The sequence below is a fragment of the Solanum dulcamara genome, chromosome 9 (genome assembly GCF_947179165.1).
Source record: "Solanum dulcamara chromosome 9, daSolDulc1.2, whole genome shotgun sequence".
NCBI classification, from domain to species: domain Eukaryota; kingdom Viridiplantae; phylum Streptophyta; class Magnoliopsida; order Solanales; family Solanaceae; genus Solanum; species Solanum dulcamara.
Genome location: NC_077245.1, coordinates 67,504,188 through 67,523,165, shown reverse-complemented (window position 1 = coordinate 67,523,165; position 18,978 = coordinate 67,504,188). Strand labels below are relative to the sequence as shown.

At 33.1% G+C, this 18,978-nt stretch overlaps 2 protein-coding genes across 2 annotated transcripts; both read left to right on the top strand.

The window, feature by feature from the left end:
- The first annotated feature begins 8,625 nt into the window (after positions 1-8,625).
- LOC129903738 (uncharacterized) lies at positions 8,626-9,964 on the top strand. The gene is made up of 2 exons (XM_055979280.1): positions 8,626-9,058; positions 9,846-9,964. The coding sequence occupies exons 1-2, from the start codon at positions 8,626-8,628 to the stop codon at positions 9,962-9,964; spliced, it is 552 nt and encodes a 183-aa protein (XP_055835255.1).
- A 2,554-nt stretch (positions 9,965-12,518) lies between these two features.
- LOC129903264 (transcription factor MYB83-like) lies at positions 12,519-16,601 on the top strand. Its single transcript, XM_055978771.1, has 2 exons — positions 12,519-12,896; positions 15,583-16,601. The coding sequence occupies exons 1-2, from the start codon at positions 12,583-12,585 to the stop codon at positions 16,322-16,324; spliced, it is 1,056 nt and encodes a 351-aa protein (XP_055834746.1). The 5' UTR covers positions 12,519-12,582; the 3' UTR covers positions 16,325-16,601.
- The last annotated feature ends 2,377 nt before the right edge of the window (positions 16,602-18,978 follow it).

Sequence of the window (18,978 nt, the reverse complement as noted above, 5' to 3'; positions counted from 1 at the left end):
AGACTTTTACCCAAATAATAATTATGTCAAAATATGACATCTGATCCGTATATATATATATATATATATATGTCAGAACATAATATCCAATCTTTGTATGTACCTTTGTATGTGTCGGAATGTGACACTCGATCTCTATATATATACATATGTGTAAGAACGTCATACCCGATCCCTAGGGACACATGTATATCAACCATAACCTTAATCACATTCACAAAACCACAATAAATATTTCATATGCTTGCACAGTCAAGTAACAAGTTCATTTCATACAATTGATCTCAGAATTCATGTAATTAAGTTTGTTACATCTTTCCTAATCTCACACATGCAGGCAATACTATCAATTATAGTAAAAAGCACATGTAACATTGACAAGAATGTAAAAACCATCACCTACCTCGAAATCAAGCCTTGAAAACTCTAAACAACTGGAGCTTACCCTTTTTGAAGTATTTTGGCTTATTCTTGATCTAAAATTACACAATAAATGCATAAATCAATGAACTATTGGCCTATAATATCATAATTACATCAAAATTCTTACCCTTGACCACTTTCATGATCACCTCCCTTTAACTAGGACTTTTTTCAGCATAAAATTCAAGCCAAGAACCCTTCCTCAAGGTATTTACCATAGATTCTAGGTCCTAAGAATTAAAATATAAATAGGGCAGCAATAACTTACCTTGCGCATAAAATATGGTGTAAAATTAAAGGAATATCGCCCTAGGTCGCTTCTCGTCTCGCAAGAACAAAGTGGGAGGAATAAAATCAGTTTTGGAACATTTACCCGTTTAAAATTGTGTTTGTCCCGCCATGGCGGCACTTACTCCACCACAGCGGCCCTTTTATAATAGAGGGAATAATCCTATCATGATGTGTTGCTTGGAAACAAAAGCTTGTAATTTGTCTCCCAAGCCCCAATTTTGCAACATACCCTCAAAATATGACATCCTGAAATTAACCCTTCATGCCAAGATCAATTACGGGAGTTTTACTCGCCCAAATTTGAATTTGTAAACCTGTACGGGCTCCTTAGTATTTTGGCCCTCAATTCTAACTATCACACCGACATCATCACCCATTTATTATCGGATTACCCCAGATCTCACTTGATTCAGATTTCGTCCAAGTCTGACCTAGGCTCAAATTTTCTAATGTACTACTCAGAAGTTTTTTGATTTAATTTTTCTTTTCCATTGGCTTATCCATAACGACGGAGACAGGTCGTTACAGTTTTATCCAGTCATTTCTCGATTTATACTTTGTAATTTTCAAGTATTTTATCGATAAACTTATAGATTGCTTGCAACCATTGCCTATAGAAGCTCCTAATTATTTCTTGAATTGTAAAAAGTTCAGCTTGTTTATCTAAAGATCCATTCTTGAGAAATTCATCTTCGATAATTTTTTTTCTGTTTCTTACAAGTGGATTTGTTGGGTTGGGTTATATTTGTTGTTTTTTTGGTTTTCTCAACCCATTTGGTCTATTTCTAGAATTATAAGTCACTGTTATTAGTTTTATATTATTGTTAGTCAATGACACTCTTGTAATGACCCGAACTGTCGTTAGCTAGGTCAGACCAAAAATTTCATAAACTAAGTTGATCGAACCTATACCATCTTACCATAACAAGAGTAATTCCTCCACAGTGGTACTGCATGGCCGGATAGGTCCTGCCATAGCGGGACAATCGGGGAAGAATTGAAAAGACGCGAATTCTTATTTCCTCCTTCTTCCATTTAGAGGAAAAATAGACGAGGGTCACCCAAAAAGACCTAGGACTAGAATAAGGGAGGAAGAGATTTGTAGCGCAAGGAATTTTGCAACCACGGATTCTAGGACTGTCCACACTGTTTCTCTATCCAGAAGTCAGGTATCGTTTGATAAATCCTCCTACAGCTGCTTGGCGCCCAGGTAGGCTATGTTTCTCTAAATTGTGAGTAGTTAAAAATCCATTTCCATGCATTTTATACTGTAGTTGATGAGATATTTCATGCTTAGGACTTTAGGCATAGAGTTCAGATGGCTAAAAGTCATTATTTACTGTGTAGATCATGATTGTATATGTATGTGGGTCTTGATTGGCTTGTGACTAATAGTAGTGGTCTAGTATTTGAATATAGACTCTGTTAATAATGTACTAGAGGGCCAATGACTCTGTGATATGAACTATAGACATTTTTTAGGGTGAACCTGAGTTCCAAGAGCTTGTGAGCATGAAGGGGGAGTAGGCTCGGTGTTAGTTATTGGCGTGTATTAAGGGTTTAACTTGTATGGGTAATTGTAGAAGATGATTTTATATTTCTTTCTGTGCTACATATGCTTGTTACTGTAATTGATAGTATTGTCTGCATGTATGAGACTCGAAAAGATGTAATGAACTTGGTAAAATGGCTAATGTGATCAATTACATGCAATGAACTTGTTACTTAACAGCGCAAGTATGTGAACAATTATTGTGAACTGTGATTGTGTTTGTGACTGTGGTATATATATATTTGATTCGATGTCATATTTTGACATATATATATATTGGATCAGGTGTCATATTTTGGCGCGCACACACATATATATTGGATCAAGTGTTCATTCTAACATGAACTAATAGTTTGGGTATGTGTTCCATGAGAGAACTATTGTGTGGCTATTATTTATGAATTGATCTTGACTATATGGGTGATAGTAGAAAAACCAATATGATTATAATTAATCAGACCCATCCCATGTAATAGTTATGCTGGGAGGACTGTCGTTGACTGTCTTATTTAGATTGACACTTTGAACTGAGTAATGCTTATGAAATAGTAATAGTAGTGTATTCCTGCATATACTTTTTCTAATCATATTGTGGTGTTAAGATGTGCTCTAGATTTCGGATATGGGAAGTGTGTAAGTGAAAACTACAAGGGTTGATATGAGAGCAAAGTGACTAGGCCAGACCTTGGGAAGAAAGTCCAGTACAGAGTGGTTAATATGATTGTTATGGTATACCATGTGGTTAAGGACCATATTGTGGTAGTGGAAACTTATACAATGCATAGTAAGTGGGCTAGACGGATTTTGGTTGAAGTGTAGTCAGAAACTCCTTCGCGTGATAGACGGGCTAGGCCATAATCTGTATTAGAGTTGGCAGTAGATAAAAGAGAACGGATGAGTGTTAGGCTTGAATGACATTAATGAGGTAAGGCGGGGATGGTAGAATTTCGCACATAGATGTTGGGCGGTGTATTTTCTTAAGTACATGCTTACTTTTGTTAACTGTTGCATATTATGCGGTGGGTATCGGGTTGACCAATGATGCCTATCAATACCTGTTGTTTGTACTGATACTACTCTTGCTATGCGACTTGGAATAGTGTAGTTGCACGTCAGTGATGTTCTATAGGTGAAGACGAAGATGAATCTTCAATAGCTTCTACTCTTCCTTCCTTTTAGTGGGAGTTGTATCATTACTCTTAGAAGCTTTTGTACCTATTTAGACTAGTATCCTTGGGGGGGGGGGAGAGTGTAGAATGTTTTCTTGTAATCAACCTTGGAGTTTAGTTAAATGAAGTTGATGTTCTCATTCCCGTTGGTTATATTGTTGGGTATTTTTATAACTTTCACATGTCGTTTTGTTAGGGATTGAGGGTTCTCCTACTTAGGTATTAGAGCAGGTGTCCACACGGTCTAGTGTCTTCATTTGTGACAATCTATTATTTGTATGTAAATCACAAAAAATGATGAGAAGTAAATAAGGAAAGTTATTAAAATTAATGATCCACCACATCACTCTACAAAAGAAAATAATGAGAGGAATTCAGGAACACACTTCACCTGCTCGTGAAAAAAGGCATAGAGCATTTCTTTAGGTAGCCAATGGAAATGTATATTTGTGGTATTTCACATTATATGCATGTAATTCTCGAAAGGCTTGGGAAAGAGTTTGATGATGATCAGATCACCCTTCTCCTATCCCATGATAAACTAGTTGTTTATATAACTTCTTTCTACAAAACTTCCATCCTTGGAAGTAATGGAAGCTTATGGACTTTCATAGATGAAAGTTTCTTTTATATATGTTTTTTCTATATATGAATGAAGAGATTGTGTTGCTATTACTTTCAATTATCTTTACTTTCTGTCCAAAACAATACGAATGCAAACGACTCTATAAAATATAAGTTAATAAATCAAAAAAATAAGAAATTATAGAGCAAAGTAGAATCCTAATAATCTATAATAAATCAAAATAAATAAAGACGACAAGTCGAAAATAGAAGCCTACCATTTATGTTCATGTTTATGAATTTTTAGACTTAGATAGATTTGGTCATTCTGGATATGCTATATTTTGATGTGATATTGGGTATGCTTTGGCGGTATTCTTATTATGATATGCTAAATAGTAACACTAAGACAATAATCCTAGAGATCCCGAATAGGGATAAATTAGAGTGAGAAGGTGTGTATAAGCCTAAGCCAGCAAAGATCATATCATTTTTGGGGCTAGATGCTACTGGAGATCGGTTGTTTGGCCTATTTAGCTCATCTTCGGGATGTTAGTGCGGAGTCCCCTACTTTTGAGTTAAATGCCTATAGTTTTAGAGTTACATGGGGTATTTCCTGCGAACTTGACTGGTATGCCTCCAGATATGGATATTGATTTTTGTAGAGATTTGGAGCTGGGCACTCTCGCAATCTCTATTCCTCTTTATTGCATAGCTCCAACAAAGTTGAAGGAACTCAAGACTAAATAATGAATGGGATTGTGACACTCCACTCATCGCCAATGCGAAAGAAGTGATAAAGGATTCATTCATTCCAGTGCTTTACCTTGGGTTACTCTGGTGTTGTTTGTGAAGAAAAAGGATGGAAGCATTATAATATGCATAGACTACATAGAGTTGAATAAGGTTACCATCCAGAATAAGTACCCACTACCTCGCATAGATGATCTATGTGATCAGTTTCAAGGTGATTAAGTGTCCTCAAAGATTGACATGAGGTCAGGGTACCATCAAATAAAGATTAGGCCAGAGTACATACCTAAAACGACCTTCAAATCACGATATGGCATTATAAGGAAAGGTAATAGTCATATAACAATCCATATTCATAAAATATCATTAGAGTAGCTCCTTATATCATGATTTTATAATATTGTTCATAAAGACACTTACCTTTCTAAGCATTTAAATCATGATTTCATTTGTATTATGAGAAAAACTTCACAATTCATTGATACATGCTTGAAAACATACTTTAAACATCATTCATACCTTTTGTAAAACATTCGTAAAACCTTCATAAATTTCATAATCATAATTCATAGTTCACAATTGAAAATCATAAGCATAACTAATGGTCCAAGTGAACAACAACAACAACATACCCAGTGAAATCTCACAAGTGGAGTCTGAGAAGGTAGGATGTACGCAGACCTTACCACTACCTCATAGATATAGATAGACTATTTTCGAAACATCCCCGGCTCAAAAGTCACAATTCTAAGTAAGAGAGAAAAATAATATATATAGCATAATGGCAAAAAAATAAAAGAGATGCAAATTTGTACAAGATAAGGGAAATAATGATAGAAAAGTAATGTGATAATCAAAGACATTAACAACACAACTATAAAGGCATGCCTAGACCTACGACCACCCTAAACCGACACACCGCAGACACCATTCTATCCCTACTAGCCTTCTACCCTAATCTGTGATTTCTACTCCTTTCTATCTAAGGTCATGTCCTCGGTGATATAAAGTAGCGTTATATCTTGTCTAATCACATCTCTTCAATATTTTTTTGGTCTATCCCTACCCCTCTACATAACTCCCAAATCCAACTGCTCATACCTCCTAACTGGGGCATCGACACTCCCCATCTACAAATGTCCAAATGATCTCAGTCTCACTTCTCTCATCTTGTCTTCCATAAAGGCCACTCCTACCTCCTCCTGAATAACCTCATTCCTAATGTTATCACTCCTAGTATGTCCATGCATCCATCTCAGCATCCTCATCTATGCAACATGCATCTTCTGGATACAAGAATTCTTTACTAGACAGAACTTCAATTCATATAACAACGACGGTCTAACCACTATTCTATAGAACTTACCTTTAAGTTTAGGTGATACTTTCTTATCACATAGGACTCCAGAGTCAAGCCTCCATTTCATCCATGCAACCCAATGATAATGTGTGACATTATCATTGATGTCTCCACTACTCTGGATAATGGGTCCAAATGAAATCAATTGAAAATCATGTATTAAAGTAAATTCATGCATAATAAAAAATAGCAATAATTGAAATCAATAAGAAAGGATCCATAAAGAATTGACATGAAACCCTTAGTGAATTGGGTAAAATTGAGATTGGGGAATTGAGATATTTTGGGACCCAATGGATGAATGGAATATATTGTGAATTTCCACATACCTAGATATCAAGGATCTACAAGCAAAGAAAAGTGAAGAACTTTAAACTTGCAAACTCTAGCTTTCCTTCCTTGAGCTTGAAAGAGAATTGGAGAAGATGAGTTGAGAGATTTTGAATGTTTTTGAGGGAATGTGGTCTTTTTAAAAATAGTTATATGATAGTTATAGGTCCAAAATAACGTAATTTAGTGGTAAATTAAAAAGGAAAAGTCCAAAATACCTCTAACTTAAAAATTATTAGAGTGACCTACGGATAGGACCTATGGTCCGTAGGTCCTTCTACGGTTCATCAAAAGGGACCCATATAAACTCATGCCCAAATATCAGGGCTATTGGAAGTTGCATCATCGACCATACGACCCATTCCTATAAGTCATAGAAATCCATAGGATCCATAATACCTATTTGTAGCTACTATGACCCAAAATCTATCAAACTCTTACGAACTATCCTTACAAGTCGTATGATGTTCTACGATTTGTAAGAATCCTTCTTAGGATATGTGCACCCAAAATATTAGCTACTGGAATTGCTCATTGATTTTTTGAGCTAATTCTACAGATCGTGGAAAGTTACAAGGATCGTTAAGGTGATTTGTAGAACCAATCAAAACTCCAACCCTCTGAAGTCACTCTATAGGTTATCTCTATGAGTTGTAGAACCTTCTATGGTTCATAGGACCCTCTCATCGATTGGTCCAACACTTTTTACGAGACCTCAGGACCTTTTTATGAAACCTTTCTGCGGTTATTAGGTATTCTTACAACCTGTAGATCATCTCGTAGAAAGTGGCACCAATAATTTTTTATAGTATATCTCTCTTTCCGACCTTTTATCTTATGGGGTCTTACAAACTACCCAACACATGACTAGTATTTGGTAGTGGTAGTATTTGCCCTTAAGATCTGGCGATACTATCTCTATGGTGTCAAGTGTTCACAAATCATCATAGTCTGCAACATGTGCTTACTCAGAAGGATTTGAACCTAAGATAAAGAAGGTGGATGGACTTGCTGAATTGCTAAAGGATTATGATGTGACCATTCAGTATCATCTAGGTAAGACCTATATGGTGGTAGATGCATTGATCTGAAAAACAGTTAGCATGGGCAGTTTGACTTGTTTGGGGGTGTCAAAGAGGCCCTTGGCTAGAGAGATTTAGACTCTAGCATCCAAGTTCATGCAGTTGGAAATTTCAGAAAAGGGTAGGGTGTTGTCCAGTAGTGAGTTCAAACCCACATTTATTAAGGAAATTAAGGATAATAGTTTGAGGATGAATAGTTTAAAAAATCAAAATAAAGTGGTGACTAGAGAGGCCAAGACGCCACTCTCAATGTGTGTAGAGTGCACAGTTTTAGAGGATAAATTTATGTTCCTCGGGTTGATGACTTGATTCAGAATATGTTGATAGAATCCCATGATTCGAGGTATACAATTCATTAGGTGTAACTAAGATGTATTGGGGCTTGAGGAAACTTTATTGGTTTCCTGGAATGAAGAGGGACATAGCAGAGTATGTATCCAAGTGTCATAATTGTCAACAGATAAAGTATGAGCACTAAAGCCCTATATTTTTACTTCAGAGAATGTCATTCCTGAGTGGATGTGGAAAAGAATAGCTATGGAATTTGTTGTGGGTATTCCAAAGACCTTAGGGAGGTATGATTCATTTTAGTTCATCATGGATCAGTTGACTAAATTACCTAACTTTATTCCAACCATAGTGGATTGCAACTCCCAACAGTTGGTAAAGATCTATGTCAAGGAAATAGTGAGGTTGCACGGAGTGTCTCTCTCCATCATTTCAGACAGAGGTATGTAATTTATTTTTAAGTTTTGGGGTAAGTTGCATGAAAAGTTATGCACTCAACTTACTTTTAGCATAACCTTTCATCCTCAATTGAATGGACAGTCAGAGAGGAAGATTTATGTATTGGAAGACATGCTGAGAGCATATGTTATTGACTTTAGGGGCCATTAGGATCAGTTCTTACCCTTATGTGAATTCTCTTACAATAACAGTTTTCACTCTAGTCTAGATATGAAACTACTTGAAGCACTCTCTAGGTAGGGATGTAGTTCACCCATAGGGTGGTTTGAGGTTGGTGATGTGAAATCTAGTAGGCTTTAACTTGGTAATGAAAGCTTAGGAAAATAAGAGTATGCATATCGCAATGTAAGAGACATGGCCTTTCATGTTATTGAGCAAATTCTATTGAAGGTGTCACTAATGAAAAGAGTCATGAGGTTTGGCAAGGGTAATCTTAGCCCTCGATATATTGGTTCCTTTAAGGTTCTTGAAAGTGTGGGGACGGTAGCTTATAGGTTAGCATTAACGCCTAATTTATTTGGAGTCCATCAAGTGTTCTGTGTATCTATGATGAAGAGATATTATGGTAATGGGGAGTACATCATTAAGTGGGATTTGATCTTGCTAGATAAAGACCTTCAACATAAAAATGAGTCGGTTGGTATTCTTGATCGAGACGTCCAGAAGTTGAGGATAAAGGAAATCAGATCAACACAGATTCAACGGAAATATCATCCAGTTGAGGAAGCCACTTGGATAACTAAGAAGGACATATGGGATAATTACCCTCACTTGTTTGAGGATTCAGGTATTACCTTCTTTCTAATTATCTCATATTTTCTTGTTTGATCACTCGAGGATGAGCAATGAGTAAATTGATATTACCCTCACTTGTTTGAGGATTCAGGTATTACCTTCTTTCTAATTATCTCATATTTTCTTGTTTGATCACTCGAGGATGAGCAATGAGTAAATTGATATGTATTGTAACAACTCTTCTATTGTTATAGGTTAGATAATGGTAAAGGAAATTGGGTTAGAAAACTTGCACGGTAGTAAGTTAAAAATTTCAGGCTAGGCTGGTTCAGAAGATTTCTAAGCGAGGTGAAGTCTATGAAAATATGCGGAAAGGATTGGGGAGAAGATCTAAGCTTTTTTCCCCATTATTTAAGATAATAAAGAGTTTGTAGGACATTTCAAAAGTTAATTCGGGTGAGTAGAACTCCTGATATGGAACTTGGTGTGAAATGGTTAGTTTAGAATGTCAAGGTTCGAGGGTGTGTTGTGAAATGAGTACTTTTTGGAAGATTTTCGAGTTTCTGTCCCATGCATGCCACTATAGCGGGTGACACATTGCTATTGCTGTCAGGAAAGCTTCCGCTATAGCGGGCAGATCCCCTATACCGTCGGTGCTATAGTGGGACGGGTTATTATAACGGGATTAGTTGCAGTTAATAAAGAAAATTCTACAAAATTGTTCATTATTCTGCAACTGTATTTTGGGGAAGAGCAAGGGCAACCTAGGGAGAATATTATCAGTTCTCCATCAAAAACATCCATAAATATAAGCAAATCACTCTTACTTTGATTTCTAGGCCTTAGATGTAGTGGCCCTGAGGAAAGATTTGGATTCATCCTAAGATGGGAAAAATCTGGGTTAATGAGGATTTTTGGGCATAATACCTTGGTTGTTCTTAAGGATGATTATTCTTGATCTATTTACCGTAATTCATTAGTGTAACCATGAAATTAGTAGTTCTGGGTGAATTAAAGGTGGGAAAGCCCTACATTTGTAAGAAGATCATGAGTTTGGCCAAGGATTAAGGATTAAGTTGTAATTCATGAATATTTAGATCATTTTTCATTGATTATTGTATTTTGTGTTGTATCTATACCAAGAACAAGCTAGTATTCATAATAGAGGGATGTCTTAGAGAGCTTCCAAGGCTTGATTAGAGGTAGATGATGATTGTTTATATTTCAAGTTATGTAATGTGTGCATGTTAATTGATTTTATAATATTACTTGTATAATGCATGTTAGAGGAAACTCAAGGGTTAAATGTGAAATGATATTGTGTTGTCAGTCTCATGCAATGAACCTATTTTAACTATGTGTGGCTTACAAGGGTGATTGTATTTTATTGTGATTGTGACTGTGATTGTGTGATGTGTGAATATTGGTTGGCTCGGGTACTTTGCCTGGTACAGGATATCTCTTAGTTAGCTCAAGTACCACGCCTGGTACAGAATATCATTTGGTTGGCTTGGGCACCATGCCTGGTACAGGTTACTATTCGGTGGGCTCGAGTATCACGCCTAGTACATATTACTATTCGATTTGCTCAGTAACCATGCCTAGTACATATTTGGTTGTGCATGTGTGTTTGCTTATATATGTATTGGTTCCTTGAGTGGACCGCATATATATTGAAGTGATAATGTGGGACATTTTTCATGCAAATTGTAAGTCAGGATGAATGACTAGGAGCCTGATTGCATTGTTGACTTGGTTTATAACTTGATGTATGCATGCATTGGCCTGTATGTATTATAGTCTAGTTACTTGCTTACATTTTTAACTTTGAAATTGGACGATGATTCTACCAATACACTATTGACTTTTTGTACTAATACTGCACTTGCTTTTTTTGTTGTTGAATACAACTGCTTCGTGATCTCAACTGTGAGACCTCCGTTATCTGAATCCAAGGGTACTTAGCTACTTCTTTCGAGTTGTCATGGATTCCTCTTTACCTCTTAGTTTATCTGCTTGGACTTAGGCTTTTTAGATTTTTGTTTTCTTGTTTAGGGTTGCATCCCCTTATTCTAGATGATTTAGTATTTTGGTACACGACTTTCAATTTCTAGGGGTTTATTTCCACATGGTTGTGTTTGAGTTATGGATATTTTCTTTAATAAATGAAATTATTTTCTTTTAAAAGGGTTAATTGGTTAAGTTTGGGGTTAGCGATTGATTTTCTCACTAAGGGTTCAGTGTGGGTGTCATTCACGATGATTTGGGTCGTGATATATATATATATATATATATATATATATAGATAGATAGATAGATAGATAGATAGATAGATAGACAGACAGATAGAGAGAGAGAAAAAAAAAGAGAGAGGGGGGGAGGGGGAGATTTTCATTTTTCCAAATAGTTTTAAGTTATATTATAAAGTCCCATGAAACATATTCCATATTTTCTTAACATATTTCTTACTTTTGTATTGATATTTTACTCGAGTAATGTAGTGGTCATATTTTATCACCCTTTTATAAATATGTATATATTTGAAATATTATTGGTACCTCCCCTATAATGGAAAAATGTTGGTGGACGATTTCCATTCAAAGATCATGTATTATACATGATCATTTAAATTCTTTAAAATTCATCACCACAGTCAAAACCATCATCCTTCTTTTATCAAAATAATAATAATCATATTTTCTCTTATCTTTATTACACGTGTGGATTTATATATTGTTGTTTTTGGGTATTCATTGGGTGGGGCTATGCCGGCAGGGGGTAGGGAAGATTATGTGAAGTGGAAGCAAATGTATATCATAATATTAGTCTTGGTTACAAAACAAACTTTCCATTTTAATTTCATGCACTTATAGAGTTGCATCAAAGATATACCAATTCATATAGTATACATATTTTAGTACCCCTTCAACTTTTAATCATTAACTTACTTGTGAAGAAATATGCATGGAGGAAAAAGACAATATATGGAGTCAAAAGACAAGAAGACTACCTATCCTTTTCCAAACCGTTTTTACCTAGACTTATCAACCAACACCACCCTATCCCTTCAGCCCCATCCCCACAAAGGTATAGAGACATTGTACTCCAACGAGTTCAATTGAATTTGATATTTTTATATAAAATGTATATATCTTTTCAAGTTTTATTAAAATTTCAAATAAATTCCAAATTTTGAACCATAATATTAGAAAAGTATAAGCAAATCAACGATAAAAATATAAATACTGAACCGATCAAATTTAAATTCTAAATCAGCTTTTACTCATCCCCGCCCCCCTCCCCCTTTCATTCCTTATACCCTCTCTATTCTCTTGATTCCCCGTTTCTAAGCAAAGCCCCACAACCATCACTATCATCATGATCATGATTTTCATTCCATAGAAGTTTCACTCTCTCTCCCTCTTGTTTTTCTCATTTTCATTTTTTTTTCATTTTTTAATATTTTTGAGGTTGATGGTGCTCATCAATATAAAGTTAGTGACTTCTTTTTACATCAAAACAGTTGGGGAGACAAGAAAAAAAAAAGAGTGTGTCTGAAAAAAAAAAAATAGTACAATGAGGAAGCCTGAGTTCTCCTCCTCCTCTTCCTCCTCCGGTAAGAACAGTAACAACAACAATAATAATAACACAAACGTGAAACTAAGAAAAGGGTTGTGGTCTCCTGAGGAAGATGAGAAGCTCATGCATTATATGCTAACAAATGGACAAGGGTGTTGGAGTGATGTAGCAAGAAATGCTGGATTACAAAGATGTGGGAAGAGTTGTAGACTCAGATGGATTAATTATTTGAGGCCAGATCTTAAGAGAGGTGCATTTTCACCTCAAGAAGAAGAACATATTATCCATTTACATTCCCTTCTTGGTAACAGGTTTGTCTCTCTCTCTCTATATATCAATATGTGGATATAAGTGCATGTAGGTCAGTAGTATATTTGGAAGAGTTTTAAGTTTGATAATTATAATTACAAGTGCATGTAAGTCTCTTGAAAAATCGGAATGTAGTCGGGTTCTAACGTGGATACCAGACATCAGATAGAAACAAAAAGAAAATATTTTACTTGGTAAAATTCTTTTGTAGAAAATTAAATCTTCTTTGGAAAATCAATTGATAATTTCTTCTGAGTTTAATTTGTGTGCTCTCAGTAAGAGCGTAAAAGAATTTAGAGTTTTATACACCATTAATGTAAATTCTTTTTTATTATCAAAAAATTCAAAAAATATCGACAAGTAAACCTTCTTAAAATGAGAATATGTTATCTGTTAGAACAGGTTATATGATGTGATCGGGTAAAATTTATTTGTGTTGTGTTTAAATTGAGAAATGAGAATTGGAAATGTGAGGAACTAAGCACAAAAAAATAAAAAGTCATTTCTCCCGATAGAAGAGAAGAAAAAGTTTCGGCTTTGGAAAAATGATGTAATTGATTGATAATTTTTTAAACAAAATATTTATTTATTAGTTTCATTAATTAATTTTTTTCTTAATATTAATTCGCTAATTTTTTTATTAATTAATTAATTTATGGAATTAATTGAATTAATTAATTAGAAAAACGTAATTAACTAATTAATTCGGAAAATGGAATTAACTATTATTTACTTTTATTTAAACTCAAAAATTTATATGTCACATAAAAGATAAGTATATGTCGTCATCCACTTAAAATATGTAAAATTAATAACCTGAAGAATAAAATAGATCACTTGCTACTATAAAAAATTTAAATATGCATTAATGGTATTTAAAATATTTACACTAACAACATATATAATTTAAATCCATCTCCTTTTTAGAGGATAATTTCTTCGATCTTCTAGATTTATGCATTAATAATTTAATTCATAAATTAGCATATAATATACGGATATGAGGGACACTACAGTCTCCTTTCAGAATATTTGCAAGATTTAAGTGAACATTTTTAATTAAGGATTAAGAGGAAAAAAATAGGAGTAGATATAAGAAGGGGGTAAATTCTTTTTTTTTACGTGATGTCATCTTCATGTACTGATGCATATTAAAGTATTTAATATAATATCCTCTTATAACCAAAAATAAATAAATTCTTTCTTTTCAATTTACTTCTTTTAAAATATCATCATATTTTTGAAAATTTTAGATGAGAAATGTATTTTGTGTGAATCCCTTGAAGATTAAAGAAAAGGTATATCTCCAATTGTTTTAAAGTCAAATATCTACCTTTGTAAACTACGACTAGTCTATCTGCATGACATTTTTTTTTATAAGAAGTGTTAAATAGGAACATAATTCCTATCATAAAAAAACCTAATTTATAAAAGAAGTCATTTTTGTCATGGATTTTAACTTATATACACAAATTGTGTAAGAAATTACTACATTATTCCTATATTTGAATTTTTTATAACAGATAACCTAATTACTACATGTAAACAAATAAATTATGGAAACAATTAGTATCTCTGAATGTTAGTAACTAATTAGTAGTTGGTAATATCCAGGGGACAACACAGTAAAATTCCAGGTAATCTTCAATGGCTAACATGATAAAGCTAATTATGATGTTAGTGACTTCAACAACTTACATGATTTATTAACATGCATAGCTTCACTTATACGTTTTCAAAATTCAATGAATTTTAACATATTCAAAAAATCAAATTATGAGAAACAGAGTTGATTTCTCAAATAGTAACTCAACTAATAGTTATTATCTCAAAAAATCATATTTCTTCTTGATTTCAATTTTCTTCAATAAAGAATGTGATTTTCTGAGATAATAATTATTAGCCGACTGACGAACCAATCCCCTAAAGTTTAATACTCTCCATCATTTAAAGGTTTTGTAATACATTTCTTCTTCTTAATTCCTTTTTTTTTCTTGTCAATTGTTGATAAATATAATTTTTGAGATTTTGTGTAATTAGAAAAGGAAGGAAGTAGAGAAGAGAAGAGACAACTTGTTAACTGGTCATTTAATAGGAGTGTAAGTAATAAAAAAATTATGGAATTTTAATAAAAAATAGTAGCATGGATTCATTCATAGACGAGTTATATTTTAACTTTTATGATTAAAAACTTGGTGATAATGATCGATTATTTGTTTTACCCTATTAAGTCATTCAAAATATATTATTACTTATTTTGATAGTGTACTATTTTTTTACATCATATGTATCTATAAATTAAACTCTTCTATTATAGATAAAATCCAAATTATAACAAGCAAGAAATCACATAATTAAGTGCGCTTTAGTCAAAATAGAATATTGACAAAGTATATGTAAATCATGGTTTTAGAGTTGAAAATGCTCTTCTTGTTATTCCCCGATCTTCTTTATTTTCTAAGAATATTTTTTTCCAAGCAGGTCATCATATTATATTATATGCATGTTAGTCTCACTTGACTTTCACATTCTCCCAATTTGACCCAGGAATTTTTACATTATATTTTATACATAAATGGTGCATATTTTTTGTATATTGGCTAGGTGAATATATTATTTTTGTTCAAATGTGTTAAAAGCGCTTTTGACTTATAGATATTAACTCTTATTTTCTTTTTTACTCCAAAGGTGGTCTCAAATAGCTGCACGTTTGCCTGGACGAACTGATAATGAAATCAAGAATTTCTGGAACTCAACACTAAAAAAGAGGCTAAAGAACTCGTCATCATCCTCAACACCATCACCAAATGCAAGTGATTCATCCTCAGATCATCCCTCCAAAGACCTCAACATGGGAGTCACTCAACAAGGATTCATGCCAATGCACAAACATAACCTAATGTCTATGTACATGGACTCAACCTCGTCTTCTTCCTCGTCTATGGCCCTAAACACCATAAATATTGATCCTTTAACCACCCTCGAGCACACCTTAATTAACATGCCTAATGGATTCAACGCACCCTCATACTTGAGTACTACACAACCATGCATGGTACAAGGAGGGAATATTGTGAGTAATAATGGTGGAAGTCACTTTTATGGGAACAATCATGGGATATTTGGAGGAAATCTCAGTATGGAAGGTCATGAGCTCTATGTTCCACCATTGGAGAATGTAAGTATTGAGTATCAAAATGTTGAAAATGGGAATTTTAGTCATCATCAAAACAACAATAACCCTAACAACATGACCAACTTGATCAATACTAGCCATAATTTCAATAATTGTAGTAATATCAAAGTAGAAAATTTTGGAGGGATAGGGAATTATTGGGAAGGAGATGATCTAAAAGTGGGAGAGTGGGACTTGGAGGAATTGATGAAGGATGTTTCACCTTTCCCTTTTCTTGATTTCCAAGTTGAATAACCCTATAACAACATTTAATATCCCTATGGAAATCAAGACCTTTTTTTCCTTTTCAACATTAGTCCACATAATTTCATCAATCCTATATATAGCTCATATAAATTTGGACATGAAATAGAAGATGAGAGGGTAAAGAATCTCATAAGAATAAGGATCATTTCCTAGTAGATATATACTTTTTTTAATGGCCTGCCATAATGCAAATCTTTGTATAGGATATTTTTCATTTACCTTGTACTTTAAATAATGTAATTAGAAAAAGGGTAATTTGGTCATTTGTACTTCATTTAGGTGTTTGTAATAATCACAATATTACATATATACTCTTGCAGAGATATGTATAGTCAGTTCCATGTGATAATGTAGAGATTAGTGATTGTCTTTTTTTAATGATTGTCTATTAGTCTTTGTGTACAAAATCATTTAAAATGTAATCAAATATGTTTTTAATTAGTGGATTGAACAAGTCTTATAGACAAATAATTATATCTATGTCTTTGAGTCTTTCTATTCGTGCTTGATAAATGATCTTATCGGTCCCCTATTTTTAATGGACATTCTTAGTCATCTTCGTGTATCATACTCCCTCCATTTATTTTAACTTGTTCAGTTTGAACATTGCATGTTTTTTGAGAAATAATAATTGACATGAATATTTTATTATAATATTTATATTAATTGATATTTAATTTTAGATCTTAAAAAATAAATTGGGGAATAAGAAATTAATGTTGAGGGTATCAAAATAAAAAAATTACTCTTCTCTTCATATGCAAAAAGTGAAAAATAAATGTGAAAAAATGTATTTTGAATATAGTGGACAAGAAAAATAAACGGATGGAGCATTTTAGTTTTTTTGTTTTGTTGCTATGTATGTGCTTGCATGCTTTGCGTGTATTATTATGACTAATCAAGGGTTATTATGAATACTCCATCCGTTATTTTTACTTGTTCATTATTTTTTTAAAAAAAATAATTTTTACTTGTTATTTTTAACATATCAAGAAAAGAAAATTATTATTTTCATGTATTACTTTCAACATTAATTACTTATTCCTCAAATCATTTCGGAAGACCTAAGACTATACATCAATTAATATGGGTATTCTAAGAAAAAATTCATATTAATCGTTGTTTCTCGAGGAACATGTAAAAATTCACCATGGACAAATAAAAATGAACGGAGAGAGTATTAATTAAGGATTATGGATATGACACGTAAGTAATTTTCCGTTAATTGGAGTTTAATCTCTAAGGTGAAGATAAGTCCACATGGAATATGAAGTTTCCACATAAAAGAGTGAAAAGTCAGCTTTTTCTAATTGTCATCAAGACTTTATAATCATAACATTAATTACTACTTAACCTTAATGGTAGAATTCAAAGAACAATGATAGCTTTATTAATTAACCTTTCCACTCTCACTCCTATAGGTAGCAACTCATTCATTTTCGATAAGGAAGTTAATCAGAGCAAAATGAAATTATGGACAGGGTAATAAAGAAACATAGCACAATAAGTAAAATATTGGTTGCGGACTGCGGCGGTGGGATGGTTAGAATTTCTTCATTTTTGGATAGAGATTTCGAGTTAGAGCTCCTTGGAATGGAAAAAAAATTAATATATGAGTGTTGCCTCTATAAATGAGTCATATAACGTGCAAATAAAAATTTAATTGAGTCCTAATATAAACAAGTACATAAAAATAGAAAGTGAAATCGATTTGAGATTATATTTTAACGGGCGATAGATAGCAGTGAAAAGGTTAGAGAATAAAAATTGGAAAGAATTTCAATATTTGAATAAGTGAAAATGATGAAGACCAAGATTCAAAATACCAAAAACACAAATTGTCAAAGTTAATATTTCTTTCCTTCTACCTAAATTAATTTTAGTAGATAAATAATTACACGATATCTTTAAAAGAAAAATATTTGAAATCCTAAATGGTCAAAAAAAAAAGTTTTTAAAAACATAAAGAGGTATTTTTCTCAGTTTTTTTAAAGAAAATTACCCTTACATATAGAAGAAATTAAAAGAGTAAAAAATGAATTCACATATATCACACGTTAAGTTATTATCAATAATTCAATATGACTAAGGTTTTAGAAGGAGAAGAAGTGGCCTTTCTTCAAATCCATGATTATTTCTGTTAATAAATATCTATGGTGAACCAATTTTTTTAAGAACGTGATTTTAGATAAGAGGTTATTAAGTACACGGATCAAGATAGAAAGTTAGTAGATAGTTGTGTGGCGTGACTTCTCCTTTTATATTAGTAGTAGTATATTTTGTCTTTTAGTTTTTGTTACTATTGATTATTTTTTTCATACTTCGATTATCTTATTATTTTACTCTAGTTACTCTTTATTTCTTTTCAACACACTTTGTAAGGCTTTCTTTATTTTTTTGCTGTGACTTCTTTGCTTCCTATTTTTTTAAAACTACGTAGAAATGTTTTTTTTTTGAGCCGAGAGTCTATCGAAAATAACTTTTCTACCTCTCAAGGCAGAGGTAAGATCTGTGTGTACTCTACCATTCGCAAACCTCACTTATAGGATTACAATTGTAACCCCATTTTCATGCATGTTGGGTTGCAGATGACACTACCATAAAAGAGACATTTAGTGGCAATATATTAATTTCCTTTTAAT